This window comes from Toxorhynchites rutilus, chromosome 3 (genome assembly GCF_029784135.1).
Source record: "Toxorhynchites rutilus septentrionalis strain SRP chromosome 3, ASM2978413v1, whole genome shotgun sequence".
Taxonomy (NCBI): Eukaryota; Metazoa; Arthropoda; class Insecta; order Diptera; family Culicidae; genus Toxorhynchites; species Toxorhynchites rutilus.
Genome location: NC_073746.1, coordinates 188857063 through 188884356, shown reverse-complemented (window position 1 = coordinate 188884356; position 27294 = coordinate 188857063). Strand labels below are relative to the sequence as shown.

At 38.8% G+C, this 27294-nt stretch overlaps 1 protein-coding gene across 3 annotated transcripts; it reads right to left on the bottom strand.

Annotated features, from left to right (window-relative positions):
- LOC129777441 (pyruvate dehydrogenase (acetyl-transferring) kinase, mitochondrial) lies at window positions 1-25538 on the bottom strand. 3 transcript variants are annotated; one of them, XM_055783701.1, is made up of 8 exons: window positions 25117-25538; window positions 24468-24675; window positions 24216-24406; window positions 23974-24135; window positions 10870-11166; window positions 10677-10786; window positions 10521-10619; window positions 1-193 (listed from the first exon to the last, which is right to left on the bottom strand). In XM_055783701.1, exons 1-8 carry the CDS (start codon window positions 25217-25219, stop codon window positions 122-124), a joined length of 1242 nt encoding a protein of 413 aa, XP_055639676.1. In that variant the 5' UTR covers window positions 25220-25538; the 3' UTR covers window positions 1-121. The 3 variants fall into 3 exon arrangements, with proteins under 3 accessions (XP_055639676.1, XP_055639679.1, XP_055639678.1); XM_055783704.1 differs by lacking the exon at window positions 25117-25538 and adding an exon at window positions 24866-25021; XM_055783703.1 differs by lacking the exon at window positions 1-193 and adding an exon at window positions 9723-9886.
- Between the last annotated feature and the right edge of the window lie 1756 nt (window positions 25539-27294).

The following is a 27294-nucleotide window of genomic DNA, read 5'->3' as shown; positions in this document are numbered from 1 at the left end:
TTTACACGTAATGGTCTATTTATTAATCACTTATAATATATATCGTATCTCTATTCTCCTCTGATATAATGATTACGGATGGGAGATGTTTCCAATGTTAGATTTTATTCCATAGCTGAATTTATAAAACTTCCGAAATTGTCGTATTACGACGTGTTTGTGCATTGATTTGTTTCGAATTCATGTCTGAGTTCTGAAAATGGAATAAGTAAGATACATATTTATGTGTAAGATATTTTATGATGGAGTCATGACTTTCTTAGAATTGTTAGTTTTTAGTTAATTATCAATTTCACACGATAAAAATAAAACGGCGTATACAGTAAACCCTGTTTTTATGCGGATTTTTTTCGCGTATGAATAATCTCGTGCGACTTTTTTTGTGCGGTATTTGAAAAAAAAAGAAGTCATTTATTTATTTTTTCTATCTTATCTTTGATATGTAATTCATCGCTCTACATATGGACTGTGTCATCTAATTTCTATTCACATGTTTTGTTTTGTTTGTTTTATGATGTCAGGAAGAGGCACAGAGTTGATTTTATGATCTGCGCAAGCGAGTAAGCCGCTTATTAAAGTGAAAAAAGGGAATGTTGATCACGAATGGAATCATTCGGATTTGGGTTATTTTCTTAAGGAAACTTTTTTCATAACGTTCCTATCTACCGTATAAAAAAAGTCGCATTACAGGTCTGTCCAATTAGCCAATTAGCTAGATGTCCAATTAGAGGGGAATCCATTTATATGTGACCGTCAATCTCAAGAACTCGAGAATCGGATTGATAGATCTGCAATGTTCCTCCTTTGTTTTGTACCATTGTGAAAGATGGAAAATCAAGAAAAATTAAAAGCCATGAATCAGCCACGTATGCTCGATACGAAGACGTGAGAGAATTCGCTGTTCATATATGTCCTTCCATTTGCTTTAATTTCATGAAACTGCAAGTCTCTTTCTAGATTCCATTCAGCCTCTCAAGTGAGGAGAATGAGGTCCTTACCAGGTATACCCATGCTGATAATGGAACCTCACCGCCCTTCATTAGCAAGCCGATCGGCTTCCTCGTTCCCTGGGACCCAGTGTGACTCGGAATCCAACATAGGGTCACGTTATTATCTTTCAGCTGCTCTTCAATTTCTTGAATGAGGGGGTGTTTGATTTTACCACCTTCTACAGCTTTGAAGACATTGCCCGAATCCGAAAAAACCACAACGCTATTAGCATCGGTGATGCTCTCTTGTGCCAACTTAACCCCTTAACGTTTTATTTCATATGTCACACATCAAGTGATTTCACTACTATGCTGAGCGTGATTTCACTACTATGCTGTGATTTGTCTGAAAAAGTTGCTGGGTTGAGCCAGAACTTGTATGAACCTCTATAAATCTGAAACCGTTTATCACGATTGTGTTTTTTTTCTCTTTCCAACGATTGTGTTTTTTTCCCGCCCAATTCCAGCTTCACCTATCCGGCAAAACGATCCAACACTTTATGTTTTTCAAATACCTGGGTGTATATTTTGATTCTAAGTGTACCTGGGGGAGACACATTGCGTATTTGAAACAGAAATGCCAGCCAAGGATCAATTTTCTCCAATCAAACAATTACCGGAACATGGTGGGGTGCCCATCCAGGAGACCTCATTCAGTTGTACAAAACAACGATATTATCAGTGTTAGAATATGGCAGTTTTTGCTTCCGATCAGCTGCCAGGATTCATATTCTCAAGCTGGAGAGAATACCCACGACGTGCACCCTTCACCAGGCATCTCCAACCAAGTTTGCTTCCCATACTTCTGCAATTCCTCTGTCATTTTTTATCTGTCCATGCGACAAAAAATCCATGGAATCCCAGATCACCTACGCTCCGATTCTATTCCGCCGATATTTTCGGCAGAAAATGGGAAAGTTAGATCTGATAATGAATGAGAAAGCGGACTCGCTAGCTAAGGTGGGCGCTTTAGAAGGCACACTTTTTGAAAGGCAAATTGCTTATAATGAATTTTTCCACATTCCACGTCAGTATACGCTCGTAAGTTGGCAGCGCATGTGGAGTGGTGATGAGTTCGGTCGTTGGTTACACACGATTATCCCTAAGGTCTCGACGAGTGCATGGTTCAAGGGATTGAATGTAGGTCGTGATTTCATTCGCGTGATATCTCGGCTTATGTCCAATCACTACAACCTAAACGCGCATCTCTATCGCATTGGGCTCGCAGCAAACAATCTTTGTGATTGTGGCGATGGCTACCACGACATCGAGCATGTTGTCTGGTCGTGTATCCGGTTCCATGCTGCTCGCTCTCAGCTCTCTAGAGCACTGAGAGCACAAGGCAGACAATCGGACATCCCCGTCCGGGATATCTTAGGTAGCCGGGATCCTGATCTTCTGCTTCATCTATACCTGTTCCTCAGAAACGCCGATGTCAACGTTTAATGATGTTTCCTTCGTTGTGTCCCCGTTTCATATCCCTCCTATCCGATCGATAAACTTTTACTTAGTCGCGGCAATACATACACACACTCTTTACAGATGCACGGGCCGATGGTTGTGCAGTCCACTGATCATTCAACAAGAGCCAAAGGTTGTACCGCTCATGACAACTCTACACGAGCTGATGATTGCGCCGGCTAGTGACCATTCTATCCTGGATTCCTCGAGTCGAGAAAGACGCACCACGCTAGATATGGGGTACAGACTAGGGGGGCGTTGCTGATTAATGGTCAGCTGCATCCCAATAGGAAGTATCTCGTGTCGGGCACACGTACAGAGCATCGAAGACTGCAACATACCAATTATGAGAACACTTGTAATACTAACCTCGAGCCAACCGCGAGTAATCGGTTACATATTACTAACATAGTTGTAAGCAAACATTGTCGAAATATTGAACTCCCGGCCCCGTTAGGCTGACGCCATATGAGCCTTAATAAAAATATATATTTTGGATAAAAAAAAACGGTGCTTAAATTTTAGGGATCGTTATAACGAGACACGGAGGCGATCTGGCGTAGTGGTAACATCCATATCTCTCACGCTGAAGATCACGAGTTCAATTCTCACTCCCGACATTTTCCAAAAATGGAAGTAAAAGTGACGAACCAGCCAAAAGTGTTGAAAGGCACTATAATACAGATAAAAAAAATATAACGAGACATGTGTCGTGATCGAACGATTGTTATTGGGAATATCGGTTTCAGAAGAAGCGATTCCAAGCTGCAACGATACCGTAGATTATGCCATTCCCGAAATGTGGCAAAACCCATCATTTCATAGTCCAGTGGAACCAACCAACCCAGCAACGGAACCCCACAATTAGATCAAAGGTATACGTCCAATATATGTGCTATCACCGAGAACAGAGAGAGTCATCCATTGAAATGTGTGCTGGTGCATATCCTAACTTCAAATCAATCTCCGAGAGTTAAGATGTAGTTACAACTGCCTACGTAAAGGACATCAGAGCAGTGACTGCAACTCGATCCAAACCTGCTAGCGGTGTTAAGGTAAGCCCCACACAGTGTTGCATTTTGACGAATATCCATATTCTCCGCCATCCATGCCTGTTACCAATTTCAATCCTTCTGCCACTGATGTGGTTCCTATATCCACACTTTCCACCACTTGTTCAGTAAGTGATTCTTCCCGCCTTGGAAATAGCCTTTGATGGCTGACCAAGGACCATGATAATCATTAGTAACCAGAAACAAAATGCGCAAAGGAAATTGTGCAAAATGTTAACCAACATTCATATGTGTAGTAATGATACGTCCCTACTCCAAAGCCATGATCTTTTTCCAGATGATAATTCCATAGAATGGATGCCAACTTTGGTGTCATTCTCGAGACCGCTAGGTGACTTTCCCGAAGTTCAATTTGTTCCTGTCACAATTTTTCAAAACAGATTGCTAGATGAGAAACATATTAAAGGACTTCTGTTGGCAACCCGAGGTTATCTGGAAGTGCACCCCTTCCATGATCTCTATCATAGATACTGGCTTTTTGTTGTAACTCCTACCCCTATCTTCCGCGGTGTCGACTGGAGTACGAGTAACCATAGGACCCAAGTGGGATTCCGGGCGTAAGCTAACAGAGGAGGGTGCATATCGTCATGGAGGTGTGGCTCAAAACAACGTCTATTCCCTATGTCAGGGGTGGCTCATCACAGTCATCGTGTCAGCGTAGAACTCGGAACAGAGCTATGCACAACGGTTCACCACCGACACAGGAATTGATGTAGGTTAAAGCACAGGAAAATTTACTAATAAATTCGAGACAGGACAACCGGGCTAGAGACACGGGATGTAAACCGCAAGTTTCTCAACTTTTTTCCGGAAATACTTTCTACATCGTAGTACTGGAAGGGTTCGATGGTGCGATGGTTTCGAGTTGGTTAGAAGTCGTGCACAAATTACGTAATGCGAGAAGGGGGAGAGGGATCGATGTTGTGTTACTTATTTTGTGTTAGAGATAAGAATTGCGTATGATATAACGTACGTATAATGGGGGAGAACGCAAACACATCTCTTCTGAAAAAAAAAGTTCCTCCAGGAAGAGAGTGTTAAAATATGGAGCTTATCGTTCTCGAGATTCGCGGAAGTTCTTCAAGAGACTAAACGCCTCACACAAAGGTTTTGAGCCGCGGACCGGAATGTGCAGGAACAAAGAAGGAAGCATCTTACTGAACGAACACGAGACCACCTTGCTCTCGGTCTTCCTCTTCAGCTTCTGCTGCACTTTACGGTCGCGCAGCAACAGCGGACCTCCAGAGCCAGCTTCTGAGAGTTAGACTCTCGCCTTTCTCCAGAAGAAAGATGATGTTGTAAATGCCAGATCGGTTATATGCGGCGAATGCGAAGTGTCTCGCGTATCCAACTTCTTCGTATCGGGGTGGAGCTGGCAATATGAACAAAGCACAGAGCGTAGTTTTTCGTCGTTGCTGCTGCAAATCAACTGTTAAGGGGGTCGAATCATTTTTGTAGAAGGCTTAACATATTAAGGACCGCAAAGAAATCTGTAAGACATACGCCTGGGAACGCACGATTTGGGGCAAACTTGTACGCTTCATTTGTTCGAATTCCACGAGATCGTTTCCTTCGGTGTGGATGAAACGAAGGCGAACCATCGGTAGGCCTTGTTAGATTCTTGGCAGATCAAGTGTAGAGTGTAGTATAGTGTAGTGTAGAAGACACGAGTTATTTCGTGATCCATCGGCAACAGACGGAACGCGAAACACGAGAAAACTCGAGAGCGGTCCGCAACAGATGAGATGCGAAATACGAGAAAACTCGTGAGCGGTCCTTAATCTATATATATATATATATATATATTTCGGATGGATTTCTGTCTGATGTCTGTCTTTCTGATTTATATGGACTCGGAAATTACTGAAACGATCGACATGAAAATTGGTATGTAGGGTTTTTTGGGGTTGGGGAAGGTTTTTATGATAGTTCGAGACCCCTCACCCCTCTCTAAGGGAAGTACGACACCCCTCCCTCTGGAATGGAGAGGGGGTCCTATAAAAATTATACACTTATTTCAACCAAACATGTATCAATCAACATGTCAATTTAAAATTTTTGGAAAACTCTGAAGGAAAATAGGAAAATTTGGAAATTAAATTTGCATATGTTCTACAATTACATAGTGACAAGCGATGTTAGCTAATTTGATGTCTGCGCTAATGAAATTGATCTTTGTTCGTAATTGGAAATGTATTTGAATGTGATAAAACGAACTCTTATATCTTCTACTATCTATATAAATAAAAACCGAATGTGTTGATAAGAGCAAGTAAGAAAACGTGAATGTGATAACGAAAACAAAAATTTTGGGCAGGACGAAGGATTCTAGGAAAATACGTTCTATTGAATTATGTTTTGTTGTTTTTTTTATCGCCATCCGGAATAAGTTAATTTTTTAAGGGATACGTTATTCACGAATCTGTTAACATATTGAGGAGTTTTCTCGTGTTTCGCGTTTCGTCTGTTACGGATGTATCACGAAATAACCCGTGTTTTCTACACTTGATGGTAAAATCCTTGGTCTGTCAAGAATCTAACAAGGCCTACCGATGGTTCGCCTTCGTCTCATCCACACCGAAGGAAACGATCTCAAACGTGGATTCCGAACAAATGATGCGTACAAGTTTGCCCCAAAATGTACGGTCCCAGGCGTATGTCCTACAGATTTCTTTGCTGTCCTTAACCCATTAACGACCAAGCTGTAAAAATTTTTCTTGAACGAAAACCATTGATGTAGTTTTGATTGTTGGTGTTACAGAAACCCCCTCAAGAATGTATTTTTCCGTTCTTCCGTTTTCCGGAAAAAGACAAAATATTGAAAAATCGCCAAACAGAAACATTGGACAAAACCTACGTTTTAGTTCCTGTAGGAAGTTCAATCGCATGGTTTTTTCCTACATCACAATGTAACAGTTCGGCTGAAAAGTTCATAAGGTTGGCGTCTAGATGTCGCCTCTTGCAAAAATATACTTGACTATCACAAAGCACCATCTTTCAATGGATTCGTGTCAAAATTTGACAGTAGTCGGTCGATTGTTTCGTGAGTTACAGCATTGAAAGTGAAGCATCTGTTGTTATTGTGAAAAAAATGGAAAAACCACAAATCAATGAAAACGATGGCAAAATTGCATAAATTGGATTTCGAATTGCTTCCGAATCCACCGAATTCTCCACATCTCCAATGACTATTTTCTGAAGAGAATGCTCGCTGGTAAGAAATTTAAGACCGATGATGAAGTAATTACATTTCATGTCATGAAAATCAATAAAATAAAATTGTGTTGATATCAATACAATTATTAGTTTTACGTTTAATAGGTCTATAATGTAAGTTTTGTAACTTTAAGGTAAAGGTGGAAGCTAGCCACAAATGGCTGCCATAATGGCACTCATTTCTTTCATTTCCCTCGCTCACCTAAAATCAATAATTTTGCGAAACAGTGTGAAGAAAATTATCGTTTTCGCACACTTCTCATTAAGTAATATCAACCAAACTCTAATCGATTACTCACAAGATATTAAATTTTCATCAGCTGTCACACTGTATAGTGAAAAACGTCGGAAAACTCGAGGAAGTGCTCTGAAAGTCAAATTTTCATTTTTCAATCTTCGGCAATGGTTTTGTTTGTATTGGTAAAAGCATCGTTATTTTTTCGACACTGATGCCAGACAACATCATCGAAACAGCTATAAAAACTACTCAATAAAATGTTATTCCTGAGTCATAGCGTTTTATGTCATGAAAATCAATAGAATAAAATTGTGTTGATATCAATACAATTATTATTTCTACGTTTAATGGGTCTATAATGTAAGTTTTAGCAACTTTTACATTGGGTAAGAAAATTGTATTGCAGAGCTCGGAACACTGCCACGGCTGCCTATGCTTTCAAAAACATTACACGGAAAAGTATTACATCCAAAAATGCCTCGGCCAACGAAGAGAAGGGTTAAGCCTCTCCAACGTGAATATGTGAAAACAATACCATCAACGAAGGGAAATATTAAGGAATTATCAACATCGAGTTACTATGCGGAAGAACTTGTTAATACCAAAAGAGCCCCAATTCGCATGCGATATAAATTTGCTCATGTTACGCTCGCGTATAATCAGAATTTTACTTCATATGCAAATGCACCTTGTATATATATTTCTATTTGCAATTGTTCATCGGTGCATATAGTTCATACATTTTACTTTAGTATTGAATTGTTTTTTTTTTTTTGAATGTATTCAAAGACTCGTGTCAATGAAGCGCCACACAGTCTGATAAGTGAATTGACTATTTACATGCGCTTTGATTTTCTCTCACAAACACTATTACCCCATTTTTACACGTGGGTTTACCTATACTACTACAATGGCTAGCTTCCACCTTCACTTTAAGTTGGTTAAGAAAATTTCATGCAGAGCTCGGAACGCCTCTGCAGAGCTTGGCTGCCTCTACTTCCAAAAACAGTATACGGAAAAGTATTACATTCAATCAAAATGCCTTGGCCAACGAAGAGAAGGGCTAAGACTCTCCAACGTGAATGTGTGAAAAAATACGACCAACGAAGGAAAATATTAAGGAATTATCAACATCGAGTTACTATACGAAAGAATTTGTTAATACCAAAAGAGCCCCAATTCGCATGTATTATAAGTGTCAGTGAAGCGCCACACAGCTGATAAGTGAATTGATCTTTTTACGTACAAAAATCAAAACAAACGCTCTTCTCTCACAAAACTATTACCCCATAAGAACACATGGTTTTACCTATACTATTACAATGGCTTCCTTCCACCTTCACCTTAAGGTGAAGGTGGAAGCTAGCCATTGTAGTAGTATAGGTAAAACCACGAGTAAAAATGGGGTAATAGTGTTTGTGAGAGAAGAGCAAAGCACATGTAAATAGATCAATTCACTTATCAGACTGTGTGGCGCTTCATTGACACGAGTCTTTGAATACATTTGAAAAAAAATAACAATTCAATACTGAAGTTAAATGTATGCACGATATGTTCCGATGAACCAAGCCAATTGCAAACATAAATATATAGAAGGGGTATTTTTGCATATGAAGTAAAATTCTGATTATACACGAGCATAACATATGCCAATTTATAACACATGCGAATTGGGGCTCTTTTGATATTATCAAGTTCTACCGCATAGTAACTCGATGCTGATAATTCCTCAATATTTTCCTTCGTTGGTCGTATTGTTTTCACATATTCACGTTGGAGAACCTTAACCCTTCTCTTCGTTGGCTGAGACATTTTGATTGAATGTAATACTTTTCCGTTTATTGTTTTTGAAAGCATAGGCAGCCGTGACAGTGTTCCGAGCTCTGCAATACAATTTTCTTACCCAATGTTAAAGTTGCTAAAACTTACATTATAGACCCATTAAACGTAAAAATAATGATAGTATTGATATCAACACTATTTTATTCTATTGATTTTCATGACATGAAAGGCTATGACTCAGGAATAACATTTTATTGAGTGGTTTTGATAGCTGTTTCGATGATGTTGTCTGGCATCAGTGTCAAAAAAATAACGATGCTTTCACCAACACAAACAAAACCATTGCCGAAGATTGAAAAATGAAAATTTAACTTTCAGAGCACTTGCTCGAGTTTTCCGACGTTTTTCACTATACAGTGCGACAGCACATGAAATTTTGATATCTTGTGAGTAATCGATTAAATTTTGGTTGATATTACTCCATGGGAAGTGTGCGAAAACGATAATTTTCTTCACACTGTTTCGCGAAATTATTGATTTTCGGGCGAGGGGTGAGGGACGGAGATGAAAGAAATGAGCGCCATTTGTGGCTAGCTTCCACCTTCACCTTAAACCAAATGTATTGCCCAATAAAGTTCACCTTGGCAAAAACTAGTAATTTGCTAGGTATCTGGCGATTGAATAAATTTATGAAGAAACGCAGGGTGAATGATTCGTCTATGATTATTTAATCAACATTATAAGGATAGTACCAATTTATAACAACAAATCGCATGTATCAAATTTGAGAAAATAGGAAATAGGCGCATATATCATATCATAAAAAAAACAAATAGAACAAGTAGTAAAAACACATTCTAAATACAAGCATATCATACATTCTACAGTACTTGAACGAAAATGTATATCCACTACAATCTATAGTAATAAAAAAATACAATCTATAAAGAAAACGCAATAAAATAGTTTTGAATATGTTTTATTTTCTTGTAAGAATCCTTATATAAAAACCGTAAAACAAATAATTTGTCTATGTTTACTTGATAAACACAATAATAATAATAACAACAAATTATAAATACCAATTGTTTAAACTAAACTTTAGTTGAAGAATAGTACTTTTGGTTCTGGAAGATAAAAGTCAAATTTAATGGAAAATAACAAAAAGCATTTCAACATAAGCATCATCTAAATAAGCAACAGAAACACACATAACGTAGTTTACACATTCTATTGAGCGGAAATGTTCATGAATTACAAATTAAAACTGATTGTTACAACAGCGACATAACCACAACAATACTAGGGTTCTAGTGAATTCTACAAATGTGTGGATTTCAAAGTTCCATAAATCGCATAACAATTCTGGCGCATATATCGTTCATTTTTCGTATGTTCTCGAAATTCGGAATTGGGGTATAGTACGCAAAGCAAGAGTTTCGGTAGAATGATTGATTTTGGCGCGACAATTAGCACATGCGTTTATTCACCGTAGAAGTAGAAGTAGAAGATGACGGGCGAAGCAGGTGTCAGAAAAGATGATAAAATTCAACGGCTTAACAATTAACTATATCATCGTATATTAGAAACCATTACCCGACGAAATATTTTATAGAGTAAAACTCATTGAAGGAATTTGCATAAATAAAAATTGTATATCAAGGAGTTTGTGTGATGAAAATGGACATCGTGTCAAAAATGTTACAGCTATAGGAATGCTCCACTTCAAATAAGAATTGGTTTCACTTTCTTTGGCTTTACCTGATTTGACCAATCTCCAGTTGGAACCGTTGCTTTATAGAAACGAGAACTTGTTTTGTTGAATATTGGCAATAGTTCGTTTGCCTCGTCAGACAGAGCCTAGAATTAGTATCCACTTTTATTTTCTGCGGCATACATTTTTTTCGTCTTACAAACCTTTAAATATATTACAGCATCCGACCCGTAACCTTCACAAGAGAATAGAACCAGATCACCATGAAAATATCGGGCATAAAGTCTCGAAATTGGCAAGCCATATCCATAACCTGTAAAAAAATGAATCGGATTAGTGTTTATCTCATTTTCATCGATACTTTCAAATTTGATACATTGCTCATACAATACTTACCAGCTAGGGGAACAAGAGGCAGGTCTGATTTGGTTTTAGGAGGTTGCGGTGCTGTACTGTACATATATTTGAAAAGTTGATCAACCTGAGACCTTGGAATACCTCCGCCACGGTCAGACATCTTCACGCAAATATCCTCCTTGCCCTTGACAATAGTAACTTTGATTGGTGGGATGTCGTTCTCAGCTCCGTGATATTCCATGACTGCACGCATCGAGTTTTTAAACAGCTCGAATAACATGTGATAAAGATGTGACGGTACATACACAATTTTAATTGATTTGTCTTTCTCTAGATCTGTAAATAGATTTGTAGATCGCAAACAGTGTCACATTGCGAATTGAAAATATTATTATGATATTAAGGAACAAATTAATAAATGGGAAAAAAGCAATGAACGATATTATATTGATAAGATTTATTATTCAATATATCATATGGAATATCAATGCTAAATACGCTTTTAATTGTACAGGTAAACCTTTTTTTCGTGCGGGACTGCACAAAAGGTTTGCAAATGACTCTTCTGTCCCGGGTGCGAAAGCTTCACTCGACGCCACTGTTCATACGGAAGCGACTTCGGAAGAACTTTCTAATTCAGGCAGCCCGCAGACATAAAAAATATAATTGTACAGAATTTATTGGAGTTTTCTGCCTGTTAGCGCTACGCATAGCGAGCGCATACGTGTTCTGACCAATGTTGCCACATTGAAATCTGTATTTCCGAGCTAAAAAATTGTTTTTATCTGTAGAGAAAATAGAAAATCTGTATTGGAATCTGTATTGTGGATTTTGTACCTGATATGATTTTACGTTAGAAATAAGTACGAATTAATAAGTGCGATTCACATACAACATCCACGTCACGTTCACGTTCCGTCACGTCACGTTGCGTCAATTATTCTTCCTTGGAATTCCTATTGAAGCATTCACATACACCAACAACGGCAAGTCGAAGTTCCCGTTGCCGGTGTATGTGAATGTTTACATGAGAACTGCTTGGAAGAATAATTGACGCAACGTGACGGGACGGAACGTGAACGTGACGTAGATGTTGTATGTGAATCGCACTATAATTGCATACTTGCAGTAAAGTGTATATATTCTGATAGATTTTGATTATCCCGATTTTTAAGCTTGTGATCACTGGTATAGCTTGCTAATAGTTTTCAGAATAAAACTATTTTTCAATTTTCAAAGCGAATTCACATCGCTATAAGCGTCTTTGCCCAGTCCTGGTGGTACTAGGGACTAGAGATGGGCAAACCGTTCATGAACTGTTCAAAAGAACTAATTCACCAAAAAGAGTGAACGAACGGTCGTTCTTTTCTACTGGGCAACAGTTCATATGAACTGTATACCCAGTTCAGAACGAACTGACCGCTGACTGAACTGTGTATACAGTTCAGTTCAGAACGAACCGTGTACGGTGAACGATGAACTGTGTATGCAGTTCAGAACCAGTTCAGAACGAACTGTGTACGATGACCGCTGGCGGAACTGTATATACAGTTTAGAACGAACTGACCGCTGGCTGAACTGTGCATACAGTTCAGAACGAACTGTGTGGGGTGATCGATGTATAAGAGGAAAGAAAACGATCGAGTGATAGATGAATGGTGTTTGCAAGGTGAATGGTCTTCAAATTAATGAAGGGAAACAAACGATAGCCCCATGAAACAACAAAAATAAGATGTCTGTATTGTCGTTTTCATAATAAAACGCAGCATTTCAGGATACGATGGTTTTTAAATTGAATTGTTTGATTATTGATCAAACAAAATTATAATTTCATATTTTTGATTTGAGAGTTGAGTTGAGTTAACATTTCAGTAAGATGATATGTGAATCGACCTCCCCAAGAAAATACAGTCGAAAACGAAATGTTCCAAACAGTCTTGTTAAACAGTAAATGAATATTCGGGTCGCTGATATGAAACATTCTTTCTATCATATCATATTGTGCTCCATAATTTTGAGATAGGCGTTCGTGTTTTGGTATAGTTTTACTATAGCAGCTATTGCCAAACATCGCAAGAAGAGCAAGGCTAGTTTGTGCTGAGAAAAGTAAATCACGGTTCGAACTAAATCAAAATTTCAAAATCAATATTTGATTTGAGATATTTTTCACAAAATTCGGAGAATAATTATTTGCTAATAAATAGCATTTTATGAATGAACAGAACAGTCTTACATAACATCCCACACTTTTTTATACTTGCTTTGACAAATCCCTCTACTGTGCAAAAGAGTGAGTGAACTACTCAAAAGAACTAGTTCTCCTAAGTGAACGGTTGGTCAGTGAACGGTTCATTGAAGTGAACCGTTTTGCCCACCTCTACTAGGGACGTAAAGCAGCAGTATCACGATGGTCCTCCTGCGAGATAGTGAGACTAGTCGCAGGCCTTGCAAGCCGCCACTAAAACACTAAGCAACGAACGATTCACAAGAAGATTTGAACCAGACTAATCGGCACAGACATTGGCGACGAAAACGGACTAACGATTGGAAACTCGGGACATGGAATTGTTGATCTCTCAATTTCATCGGAAGTACTCGTGTGCTTTCCGAACTATTGAAAAACCGAAAGTTTGACATCGTACCGCTGCAGGAAGTGTGTTGGAGAGAATCTATAGTACGAACATTTCGCGATGGCCATACCATCTACCAGAGCGGCGGCAACACTAACGAGTTAGGTATAGCTTTCATTGTGATGGGCAATATGCAGAAGCGTGTGATTGGATGGTGGCCAATCAACCCAAGAATGTGCAGATTAAGGATTAAAAACCCATTCTTCAACATCAGCATCATTAACGTGCACAACCCTCACCTTGCAAGTCCCGATGAAGACAGAGACGAATTCTACGCGCAGCTGGAACACGAATACGAACGCTGCCCAAAACATGATAATAAGATCATCATCGGGGATTCCAATACCCAGATCGGTAGAGAGGAGGAGTTCAAACCAGTAATTGGTATGTACAGCGCACACCGGTTAACAAATGAAAACGGCCTTAGATTCATCGACTCCGCCACCTCTAAGAATATGGCCGTACGCAGTACCTTCTTTCAACACTTATTCCTCTATCAAAATACCAGTCACCAAATCAAACAGAATCTCAGATCGACCATGTTCTGATAGACGGTCGGCATTTTTCGGACATAACTGACGTCACAACCTATCGAGGCGCTAACATCGATTCGGACCACTACCTAGTGATGGTTAAGATGCGCCCAACACTCTAGGTAGATCTAGGTAGAAATAGGTAGTGGACCAATTTGCTCTACCTTGGCTCAATGGGAACGACTGACAATGATACCAGCCGTGAGATCCGGAGATGCAAAATCAATGGGAGTCGTACCTACTATGGTCTCCACAAACACTTAAGGTCAAACAGATTTAGTAGTCGTGCGAAATGAACCCTGTATAAAACGCTAATAAGACCGGTTGTCCTCTACGGGTACGAAACTTGGACAATATTCGAAGAAGACCTGCGAGCACTCGAAGTCTTTGAACGACGGTGCACAGGAGGACGGCGTATGGAGGCCAAGGATGAACCACAAGCTCACGCAACTCACCGGCGAACCCAGTATCCAGAAAGTCGGACAACTATCCTACAAAAATGGTGTTCATCGGGAATCCGACTGGTACGAGACGACGAGGAGCGCAACGAGCAAGGTGGTTAGACCAAGTGGAGCATGACATAGTGAGCACGGGGTGCCCGCGGAATTGAAGAGAGATAGCCACGGACCGAGTTAGTTGGAGAAAAATTGTAAATCAGGCCATGTTGTAAAGACGTTAAGCCAAAATAAATAAATAAATAAATTCAGTCATCGAAACACTTTTAATAGCAGTATTCAGGAATTGCAACGAGTTCACGCAGCGAATTCGTTTTAATATCTTCAATGCTGTTGAAATTGGTCCCACGAAGCGGTAATGTAGAAATACAGGAAATTATTATTATTCGATTAGGGTTTCTGTAACGCCAATGGTCAAAATGACACCAATAGTTAAAAAAAATAATTTTTACAGCTTGGTCGTTAATGGGTTAATGACGCTTTAAACAAAAACTAAATGACAAATCGTGCTCAAAATTGACATTAAGACCACTGACAGTAACAAAATAATCGGCGGGAAGATTTACTCCCTTATCCTGGCAACACACTAGACAACTCTCCCGCGCGATTTTCGCAATGACAAGTCGCAGCAGGAGCTTGAAGTAAAACACATTCAGCGGCTTGAGCATGCGAGAGGATGAGAGAAGTTGATCACAAACGTCTGAAATATTACATTTAATTAATTTGGTTGGAATTCGAGGATCCGCAGCTACATGACCGCAGAGTGGTTTTCACGTATTGGCTCACCTGCTAGTACATTTCTTATTGCCTTGCCTAATGTGTACCTTTCAAAAGCGCATAAACACTAATACTCTCACAAAACCGTTGCGGCGCATCATTTCCATCGAACCAGCGCAACAATCATTCCGCGCTGAATGCGCATCTCTTCCGCATAGGTCTTGCTACTAACAATTTGCGCAATTGTGGTCAAGGATATCATGACATCGAGCACGTTGTTTGGTCATGTAATGAATTTTTCAATGAAAGAATCAAACTGGTTGCCGATTTAGAGGCTCAAGGAGTACACTCATTCCACTCCAGTTCGCGATATCTTAGTTACTCGCGACCCTAACTTTATGTTTCCCACATTTAGGTCGCATCTCCAACTCCCACTTGTCCATTCTCCCAGCAATATCATTTCATAATCAAGAAGAATGGAACGTGGTACCTGGAATGTACTAAGATATTCAACTAAGTAATCATCACGAATTCTAATGTATTATTTTTTCCAGAAATAAAACGTTTAACTAAAGGACTTGGCGATGATGATTGTGGACAGGTTAAAATCTGGCCTGACTCCTTCAAGATGTTTAGGCCAGGAGCCAGTAATGCCGAGTTTGGCCAAGAAGCTGAAATTTACAATCTACTTATCATCGATCAGAATACATTCGAGGTGCTAGATGTACATCAAATCATGCAAACGAATTATACTATGTCACTGTCACTTTCTGCGAAGTTGGATAACGATTCGAATACTTATTACATCGTCGGCACAGCACTGGTTAATCCAGAGGAAACGAAACCCAAAGTAGGACGGATCTATCACTACGCAGATGGAGCCCTCAAGTTTGAGAGAAGGAAATTAAGGGCGGGTGCTATTCTCTCGTTGAGTACAACTGCCGTGTATTGGCTAGCATCAATTCAACCGTACGCTTGTATGAATGGACTGATGATAAAAATTTGCGACTTGAATGTAATCATTTCCATAACGTGTTGGCATTATATTGTAAAACCAAGCGTAAACTAGATTAATGCAATCATTTAGCTTCCTCAGAGTAATGTTCTTTTTTTAACAGACTACAAACGTTTAACTAAACGACTGATTTGTATGACTCGGAACTTGGCGATGATGATTGTGGACAGGTTAAAAACACTAAAGCCGTCAACCTGTTCAACACCAACGAGTAGTATTTCATTTAATCCTCAACGACCAAATGATTTTCTCTGACAGCAAAATTCAAAATATCGGCAGACGAAAAAATCATCTTTCCTTCTGCTTCAATAGAAACTTCCCACCGTTTTTAACATAAATATCAGAGAAAATCAATTTCAGTATTTTTCACATACCTCATCGTCTAAACAACAAAAAACATAAACATTGGACCTGATCATGAACATCACTGTCACAAATGCTTTCACGTCACTTACACTTCACTTAATCTTTTTGTGTCTATCATCATTGTCACGGACAGTTGCGTGTAAAAATAAACTCCGTGAAGTGAAAGAAAGAGTTCATTCCCGTTTACGAGAGACATGTCAGTTGCATAGTTTCGGGCGTTTGAACTTTATGTCGGTTGCATAATTTCGGACGTTTGAACGTTATGTAGGTAAAATTAATAAGTGTATCTCATATTCCATTTAATTGAACGTATGTTTTAGAATGACAAGTTTGCGATTATACCTCGATGATTCGATATTTCAATCAGTTTTGGTAATGGTTACCATCGTATCACTAATTATGGAGACGTATGTGTTGTGTCATTAATGAACATCATAACATGAACAGTCAAAGTACCGTCGACCTAAAAATGTCATATGACATTTTGGTTTTTTTCCGTCTTATTCATTAGCTGTTCATCGTCCCGTAATTAAACAACAGTGTTCACGGGGAACGCTCACCTCTTGAAACGTTCATTCAACACATTCGCACTTGATAGGGAATAGTTTGTCGGTTGCTTTGATCAAAACAAACCATCTAAATGTCAGCCATCGTGTATGGATGTGTGAGTGAGAAAGTGGATTTATGTGTGCAGCTACGCTTGAATGCAGAATAAAGAGAGAAGAAGAATGCATACCACTGCAGTTTTAATGTCAAATGACATTAAAAATACAGTTAAAGTAGCCGGAATTAAAGGATGGTTATGAGCACGAATGGTAGAATGGAAATAGCATATTTTCACCGCTCTTCTGGGTACGTTCGACAGAAAGAGAGAATTAGAAAACGTTCAATTGATTGTCGTGATTGCGGCTGTGCGTTTATTTCAGAGGTGACTGTTCGAACCGAGCAATGCTTTCTTGGTCACATTCGCAATACATATTGAGCTGTGACTCTCGCGCAAGAGAAGTATGTGATGGTTGAGAGAAATGTCGACCGTTTACAACACTGATTTCAATGCCAACTATTCGGACTTATTCCATGAATCATTTGCTTGGTGCGTTAGTTTGCTGAATCAAACGCTGGCTCAAAGATGAGGGGGAATACTTGGTTGCTCTTGAATGATGTAGTTTTTGAACATATGGGGATGTAATTTTATTTCCTCTTCCTATAAATTACTCTAGAGATAAAGCAGTAAAGTAGTTCTGGTTATGTTATGAAATAATATGTACATTAGGGTGCCAATGAATGTATGGGAAAAAATCGACCCTAAAATTTCAAAAAGTTACCCTATACAAAATGTTCACCATCTCGAAAAAACGCCCTATGCCAAATTTCAGCTCAATCGGACTTAAGGGAAAGTGGCGCAAAGCGGTCAAAGTTTGAGTTTTTTGAAAATCGAAAAATCACCCAAGGGGATAGTAAAGGAAATCGGGGTTTTCGAAAAAATGCCAAATGTCTTAAAATTGCATGAAACGTCGAGATCTAGTGTTTTCTCGAAATTTTTTTTTGTCAAAAATCGGCACTCTGGGACTTATTTTTTTTTTCGGCATGCGAAACGAAAAGTATGAAAAAAAGACATTTGGCATCAAATTTTTTTTTAAAACCTTGATTTTCGGTGATTTTTAATTTAAAAAACAGGAAGTGGGTTATATCTATGGTATAACCGCAAGGGCGACGTAGGACTATCGTTGATTTAGAGATCATTTGTTTGAAGTTGAATCTAAATCCATCCTGAATGAATGAATAAATAAATATTTGGGTGACTTCAAAAACGAGAGTGTTACGTTGGAGACTCAAGGTTTTATGCATCCAATATTGGATACAAAAAACCTTGTTCTGAAGAATAATCTTCAGAAGCTTTCCTGCTAACTGCACTTGATTGACAAATCACAAAACCAAATGTATGTGGTAGCAGTATTATATGGATAGAAAACATTAAAATAAACTCGCTTGAATGTAATTCTCAATTCCAAGGGGAACTGGCAGATTATTTTTCAGCAACGATCATTTCTTTCCAGGTTTCCTCTCGATAACCAGCAAACGAAAAGAGTTGCGCGCGTGTATGTGTGTGTGTGGCGGCTGCTTCTATGTCTTCCCGAGGAACCGTATTTCGATGCTGATACTCTCTTGGTCACGAGAGTATCAGCATCGGCTTTTCTGCGCTCCCTCACAGTTAAAACAAACTGATTGCATTTCAGGTCAGGTCAGGCCAGGTAATGAATCCCTCGATCCCTCGCCGTTCAGCTCGTTCAGTAACGATGTTGTCTTGTCGATGTCCTCAGGCGTCGTGCACAAATTACGTAACGCTAAAAATCCGAATTTTGAACCGCCTCTCCCCCCCCCCCCTTTCGTAACGCAATTTCCTATCTCTAATAAACAGAAAGTAACGCAACATCTACCCCCTCCCCCCTTATCGCGTTACGTAATTTGTGCACGATGCCTCACGAAAAATGAATCGGTTTCACCACCAGAATATCATTTCAGTATGCTTTTCGTGCGTGATTGAATCGAGAGAAGGTGTGGTTTACGATGGCAATTTGGAAGGCAAACTAGAGGAGAATGAACTCTCTGAGTATGAAAATTTCGGCGACTGAGCAATAATCGATTGAAAATTATATAATTTTCGCGATACGAAACATTTTCCGTTTTTCATGTTATGCATCCAATATTGGATACGAAAATATCCTACTGATGGGAAAGAATAATCTTCAGAAGCTTTCCAGCTAATTACACTTGATTGAAAAATTACGAAATCAAATGTATTTGGTCGCTGTGTTCGCCATATAATTAGAAAACATTAAAATAAACTCTTTCGCATGGATGTATTCTTCAATTCCCAGGGAACTGGCAGATTATTTTTCAGCAACGATTAGATCTTTCCGGAATTTTCTCGATGCTGTATGGCATCCAAACGAAAATTCTCGTTTCAGTTTGGCCTGCAAAAAACTTTTCTAAACTCTAATCCATCAAATTTGGAGCCCTGAAAAGGGCCGATGATTATATGCTAAGCTAATATAGCACCCTCTCCTTGGATTCGATGGGCCAGCTGAATGTCCTTGGGCATGATGTGACGCGTTTTGCGTGGATAGCACACAAATTTGTATCTTCGAATAAGCCTCCTGCAGCGTCATAACCGCGGAACTTTGGAAGCGCAAGTCGGTTTTGAAGTCCTGAGCAATTCCACGATCCAAAAGCTGCAAAGGTAGCTTGCGGATCAGCAATTCGGTCGACTTCCGATAGCGATGAATTTCACGCAAAGTTCCCGGTCGATAGCGATGTGGCTTCTTCACCTATCCTGCGGCTGGTGCGCTTATCCGAGCTGCTTTCGTGTGCCTTACCACTGAAAGACTAACTATCTATCTACTTGGTCCCAAACAAACGAGTCGTCACGGTGCGAGAGTAGAGTAAGAAATGAACGAAAGCAAAGGAAGCGTCATTTTATAAACCATAAATGTATAGAATCTAAACCCCACCCTTATTATATTCGTTGCTTACCCTGAGAGAGAAACGAATAACATCGAAGTAAGTATACAGTAATGTATTTGAATCCGGACACTTTACGTTACATTTAATACCATACCGCAGCCACAACATTTTCTGCATGTTGAATTAATGCGATTGATAAGTAACTATCAAGAAACTATCAGTAACTATATTAGCAACTATTAATCGCATAAATTCAACATGAAAAAAATGTTATGGCTGTGGTATGATGTTGAATGTAATGCAAAGTATCCGGATTCAAAAGCATTACTGTAAAAAAGAGTTAACTCGACTGAAATTTTTTCGGTTCGGCCTGCAAAAACGAAATTAAGAGCCCCCGCCGACTGCAGACTGACTTGTCGACCGATAGTTCGGTCGGCTTCTTAATCAGTACGGAGAAAAAAAGTCTGTAGTGTACAGCATAATGCATAGACGTAAGTATGAGCTTCCCCATCTCACATTCCAATAAGATTAATGGGTTTCCAAGTGGGCGCGCTACATACGGATACGAATGATTTCAATAACCTGTTTTCGAAGCTATCATTAAGCTATTGAAACAATTTTTCGACTCAATAAATAGCAATCATATAACTCTTGGACATTTTATCTTTTGTATGAAATGATTATCATACTGTTCCGTTGATCCGAAGCAGAATGAATCACGCTTAAAGAAGGAATGGATTTTTTCTTGGAATTTAGTCAGCAGAAATAATGCCCTTTCCCAACAATTAAAAACGACAAACGATAAACAGTTTCATCAAAGTGATTTCTTCGATATGGGGATATATTCACTACATCATGTCATATATTTCATATTTTTCATTATGAAATCCATATCCATGGCACCTATCGGTATCGAATTATCATCGACACCACGATTTTCGCTAAATGCTCCTTTCAGTTCGGCCTGTAAAAAACTTTTCTGAACTCTAATCCATCAAATTTGGAGCCCTGAAAAGGGCTGTTGATTATATGCTAAGCTAATATAGCACGCTCTCCTCGGATACGATGGGCCAGCTGGATGTCCTTGGGCATGATGTGACGCGTTTTGCATGGATAGCACACACATTGGTATCTTCTAATAAGCCTCCTGCAGCGTCATAACCGCGGAACTTTGGAAGCGCAAGTCGGTTTTGAAGTCCTGAGCAATTCCACGAACCAAATGCTGCAAAGGTAGCTTGCGGATCAGCAATTCGGTCGACTTCTGATAGCGACGAATTTCATGCGAAGTTCCCGGTCGATAGCGATGTGGCTTCTTCACGCTTCCTGCGGCTGATGCGCTTATCCGAGCTGCTTTCGTGGTGCCTTACCACCGAAAGATTAACGAGCTGTCTGCTTAGTCCCGATGAAACGAGTCCTCACGGTGCGAGAGTAGAGTAAGAAATGAACGAAAGCAAGGGAAGTGTCATTTTATAAAACATAAAAGAATCGAATGTAAACCCCACCCTCTTTATTGTATAAGCTTACTCACGAATATAATAAGGGTGGGATTTAGATTCTATACTTTTATGGTTTATAAAATGACACTTCCTTTGCTTTCGTTCATTTCTTACTCTACTCTCGCACCGTGAGGACTCGAGCTCGTTAGTCTTTCGCAGACAGCTCGTTAGTCATTCGGTGGTAAGACACACGAAGTCAGCTCGGATAAGCGCACCAGTAGCAGGATAGGTGGAGAAGCCACATCGCTATCGACCGGGAACTTTGCGTGAAATTCATCGCTATCGGAAGTCGACCGAATTGCTGATCCGTAAGCTACCTTTGCAGCATTTGGTTCGTGGAATTGCTCAGGACTTCAAAACCGACTTGCGCTTCCAAAGTTCCGCGGTTATGACGCTGCAGGAGGCTTATTCGAAGATACCAATTTGTGTGCTATCCATGCAAAACGCGTCACATCATGCCCAAGGACATCCAGCTGGCCCATCGTATCCGAGGAGAGCGTGCTATATTAGCTTAGCATATAATCAACGGCCCTTTTCAGGGCTCCAAATTTGATGGATTAGAGTACAGAAAAGTTTTTTACAGGCCGAACTGAAAGGAGCATTTAGCGAAAATCGTGGTTTCGATAATAATTCGTTACCGATAGGTGCCATGGATATGGATTTCCTTATGAAGAATATGAAATACATGACATGATGTAGTGAATATATCCGAAGAAATCACTTTGGTGAAACTGCATTATAAAATTATTTGTGTACGAATGCCGCAATCGATAGTCGACTCTAATTTGCGCTGGGTAATTTCCTCGGAGGACTCGATTCATCCTTTGAGCATTAATAATCTCTTTCTGGCAAAACGATGTGGTATGAATCACATTATTTGAATGATAGAATGAAGAAGTTTCTGCCAATTTCCTTCAACCTCCAAACGTATCTTTCTCCCGTTTGTCGTTTTCGCGTTCGCTAATCCTCTCTCACAACACCCATTTCTAGTTTGAGAAATTGTTGAGTAAACATTGTTTGCTAGTGCGCGTAGAGCGGGAATTCCTAAAGATTCATTGCACCTCTAATAAATTGCCGAAAGACGTGGTCTTACGTTGATCGCACTTGATTGAAAAAATCCAAAACGAAATGTATTTGGTCGAAGCATTATATGAGTAGAAAGCAAATAATCGCTCGAAAATGACTTGATTTTCGCGATGTGAAACATTTTCCGTTTTTCATGTTATGCATCCAATATTGGATACGAAAATTTCCACTGATGGGGAAAAAAATATTCAGAAGCTTTCCTGTTAATTGCGATTGATTGAAAAATAACAAAACCAAATGTATTTGGTTGCAGTGTTATATGGATAGAAAACATTAAAATAAACTATTTCGCATGAATGTATTTTTCAATTCCCAGGGGAACTGGCAGATTATTTTTCAGCAACGATGATAGCAACGAGAATTCCACGCGTGTATGTGTGTGTGTGTATGTGTGGCGGCTGCTCCGATGTTTCAAGCGGAACCGTGGCATCACTCTCCTCCTGATGGATTCCCTTTTGGCCTTAGGTGCACAAACAGGCTCTTGGTGACACCGTTCATCAGCGCATTCATGATAAACGAAATTAGCTTCACAACAACAGCGACAACATGCTCCAATCGCTGTTCAATCATAACTGAGTGGGTTAACGAGCGCCGCTCGCTTATATACCGATTTTTAATTTCAATAGCCTGTTTTGAAAGCAATTTTAAGACTATTGAAACAAGTTTTTGGATGAAAAAGTAACAAGTATATGACGCGTAGACATTTTATCTTTCAAATGAAGTGTTTATCATACCATTTCGTTCAGTTGTTTAAGAGCTATTAACGCTCAAAATCTCGGTCTCCAGCGTAACGCTTTCGTTCTCGAAACTTTGGTTTTACACCCCGGTATAGAAATGAAAGACATAGTCCTACGTCAAAAAAAAAAATCAAATTTTATGGTTTGTGACGCCAGTAAATGAAATCCGAATGAGCTAATATTTTGCATAGGGTATATTATTGTGCAAATCAACATTTCGTAGCAAGTTCCGAATGAAAAATCGAGATAACTATTTTTATTGGCACCGTAAACCATACTTTTCGTTTCGCATGCCGAAAAAAAAAGTCCCAGAGTGCCGATTTTTGACAATTTTTTTTTCGAGATGACACTAGATCTCGACGTTTCATGCAATTTCAAGACATTTGGCATCAAAAAAAAATTTCGAAAACCCCGATTTCTCAAATTCAAGCACCCCCCTTGGGTGATTTTTCGATTTTCAAAAAACTCAAACTTTGACCGCTGTGCGCCACTCTCCCTTAAGTCCGATTGAGCTGATATTTTGCATAGGGTGTTTTTTCGAGGTGGTGAACATTTTTATGGGGTAACTTTTTGAAACTCGAGATGACCATTTTCATTGGCACCCTAATGTACATGTTTAAGTAAGTTTGCATAAGTTACTCACCATTATGCTCTATAACCTCTAATTCAGGACTAGCGAGATAGTATTGATCACACATAAATCGAGCGTTTTCATATGCATCACGAACAACCATGTGCGGATCGCAGAGAGGATCTATGCATCCTACATGTCTACCAGACTGTGGTATTTCGCCAAACAATATAGCTGTAGGACGGCACAGGAGAAAATACCGAGTAAATCATAACCATTTCTCATAGCGAGATGTAGGTGCAATTGGAGCTTACTGTGTTGATTGATGAGCATACGAATGCTGATACGTGACATGTACAACCGGTCTAAAAAGTATTGCATCGAGAGTTCTGTTGATGGTTCGATGTGACCGTTTCGTGATTCCTTCAATTCCAGTATACCCTGAGCCATTGTCTGTACTACATCCGAATGCCTTTCACGTATTTTGATGAGAGACTTGCAGAATCTGTTTGCAATAGGGAGATGTGCAAGAAACTTATTATAATAAAACAAATCTTAATACTTACTTTTCTAAATTGTCAATTGATGGTTCGATTTTCTCAAATTCAAGCACTTCTTCGAAACTCTTCACGTACCAAGCGCTGACCAAACCCACCGAAGGCATCCGTAATAAACTTTCTGGAAGCAATGTGATTTCTTTCATAATATTGGCCAATCGTACTGGCAACTCTTTACGTAAAAATATATAGGACTTGGTAGGGCAGGCATTGAGACCTAGAAGTAAAGTTAGAACATTATTTAGATTGAATTGAAATATTTCTGAATGCTGAATGCTGAAGACTTATCGAGACAGTGTCCGAGAAAATATGAATACAACCCTTATTTTTGTAGAGATATCAATGCTAAACATTTTGAGGACTTTTGCACGAAGCTCAGTTTAAGAACTACATAAGTAAACTCATACCGGGTTTAACGTCTAAAACGATAATCTACATAAATGTTATTTTAATATGCTCTTGAATAAGCATAAAAGCTTAAACGTTAGGAACTGAACATATATTTGCGGCTCGCAGCTGCGCGATCCATCAAACTGCTCATGTTCTGGCTTCATTATTGAAATAATCTAATGATAACAAATTGTTATCATTCAATATGATAGAGATGGGATGCTGCAATACATCTGCATTATGATGTACCGTTCACTTGTACACTCACCAAAATCAATGAATTGTTTGATACTCAAGGGCGATGGGTTAAACTGGGAATAAAAGTCCAGCATCTTGTTGACGCTGGACAATCGTATGGGAAACAGACGCATTTTGTTACTTAATAGTATTTATCTTATCTGCTAGATTCTAACACTTTTCAAGAACTCTGCACATTAAATAAGAGCACTGCGAACCCAAATTATATCTTACAAAATAAATGCAAATGACAATTAGTTTCCCTATATTTAAAATAAGTTTAACCAAATGCGGTAACAAATTTGCCGCCTCTAAAAATTTACAATGAAATAAATCCTTTTGCCATAGCTCTTTGGGATCTCAATGACATTTCAAAAACATATAATACTGAGACTGTGCGATATGCTCCATCGGTTTCAATGGTTTCAATACAATAAAGATTATTTCTCTCTTGCTTTAGCGCCGATGTTTGATTCAAAACAAATCGGTGACAGTTCAAATTATACGACCAAGGTTGATAATAGATACGAAATAAGTTTATTTCTCGCATAACTTTCGAAAAGGTACAATGTTGCGTCAACCCGAGAAAAGCGAAGTTGATGATCGGAACATTTTGACCAGGTACTATGTCTAACCTTTCAGTTTAAGGGCCCATTTCAATGTTTCGGGTAAACAGTGAATGATTTTGAACGGTAATATCTTTTCAATTAATGGATCATTTTTAGCCCAAATTAAGAGAAAATATCCACACCTATGTTTTTTTCGAGGCAATAGCAATTGGAAATAGTTAATCAAGTGAGCGAATAAAAGAGGTCGATTTTACTCATACATGCTTCACAATGCAACAACCATTCATTCATTGCATTCATTCTAGAGTTAGCTACAATACAACATCCTCGCCATGCCACGGCAAGTTCGCCGTAGGCAAAATAAATCAAAAAGAATAGTTGACAAAACATTGACGGAACGTTGTGTGTGTGGCGCACATAATTGGACATTTTTGGGAATTCGCGATGACAGTGGCGGGCAATTCGCGTTGACGGCGGAATTGTGTCGATATCTGGACACGACATTAGTTTGTATGAGGGCAACTATTCTCTATCAAATTAGTCGGCCCTAATGCAGTTTTAAATTGCTGAAATTTGTATGTTTTTTTTTTCTTGGCGTTATTTACCTACTAGAAGTATGTTGTTCTGACCCTACCCAGCAAACATTAAATCGCATAACAAGCGTATATATAATATCATATGCCCTAAAATTTGGTTAGCATATAATGCGCCTAACTGGCATATGCATGCAAAAGTGGAGGCCATATACATACATGGCAAATGCCTACCGAATTAGTTTGGATGAATATGCAACTTTGACCGGCTATAATAGCGATTATGTTGAAATTGAATTGCGATCTAATATGAATATATTCATGAATTGTCAAAGCACCAAATACAACATTTGCTATACTCTTATACGATTTATTACATATATAGAAAAAAAACAAATGGCGCAAAATATTTTGGTGAAATGTTTATTATAGCCTCACGAATTGCCATTTTTATATATGAGTATTCATGTTTGTAAAAATAATAATTGTTTGATTGACTTATGTTGGGAGTGGAATATGAATGTTTAAAATGGCACAGATTGATGTTTGGTGAAAACTGCTCCGATGTGGGTTCGAACTCCGGTCGTCTGGATTATCATTCACCAGCTATCTCGCGCGGCTATCTGAAGCTATCTGAATTTAATTCAACAGCGGTTAAAAGTGCATCAGCATTTCATTGACATTTCAATATGATGTAATATGTTCTTTATTAGGATCTAATATGATTTACTGTTTCATGATTTTCTTCAGCATGCAACATGATTTACTACATTACTGAATCGATTTAAATTATACGCTTATACGACACACAAACTGCATCAGCGTAATATACGCATATGATGCGGATTAAATATATTTTACGACAATGTACATCATAAAATTGATGTTTATTATACCTAATTGCGACTTGATTTGATGATAGTATTTAAAATCGAGTTTTTACATTTAATGCCATTTCAAATATACACGATACATATTTTGATTGATATTATATGCGATTATGATTTATTCGGATTTCTTGTAAGACTTGGCAAGTGCAAAATTATACGATTTAATGTTTGCTGGGTAGCTTTTAAGCTACCCTACTATTAAGAAAATAGTTTACTA

Coding starts and splice junctions, on each gene's coding strand:
- LOC129777441 (XM_055783701.1), bottom strand. CDS start 25,219: ATGCGTCTGTTTCCCATACGATTGTCCAGCGTCAACAAGATGCTGGAC. Junction 24,676..25,116: donor CAAACAATTCATTGATTTTG/GTGAGTGTACAA, acceptor CTTTACTTCTAG/GTCTCAATGCCTGCCCTACC. Junction 24,407..24,467: donor TCAATTGACAATTTAGAAAA/GTAAGTATTAAG, acceptor TATTGCAAACAG/ATTCTGCAAGTCTCTCATCA.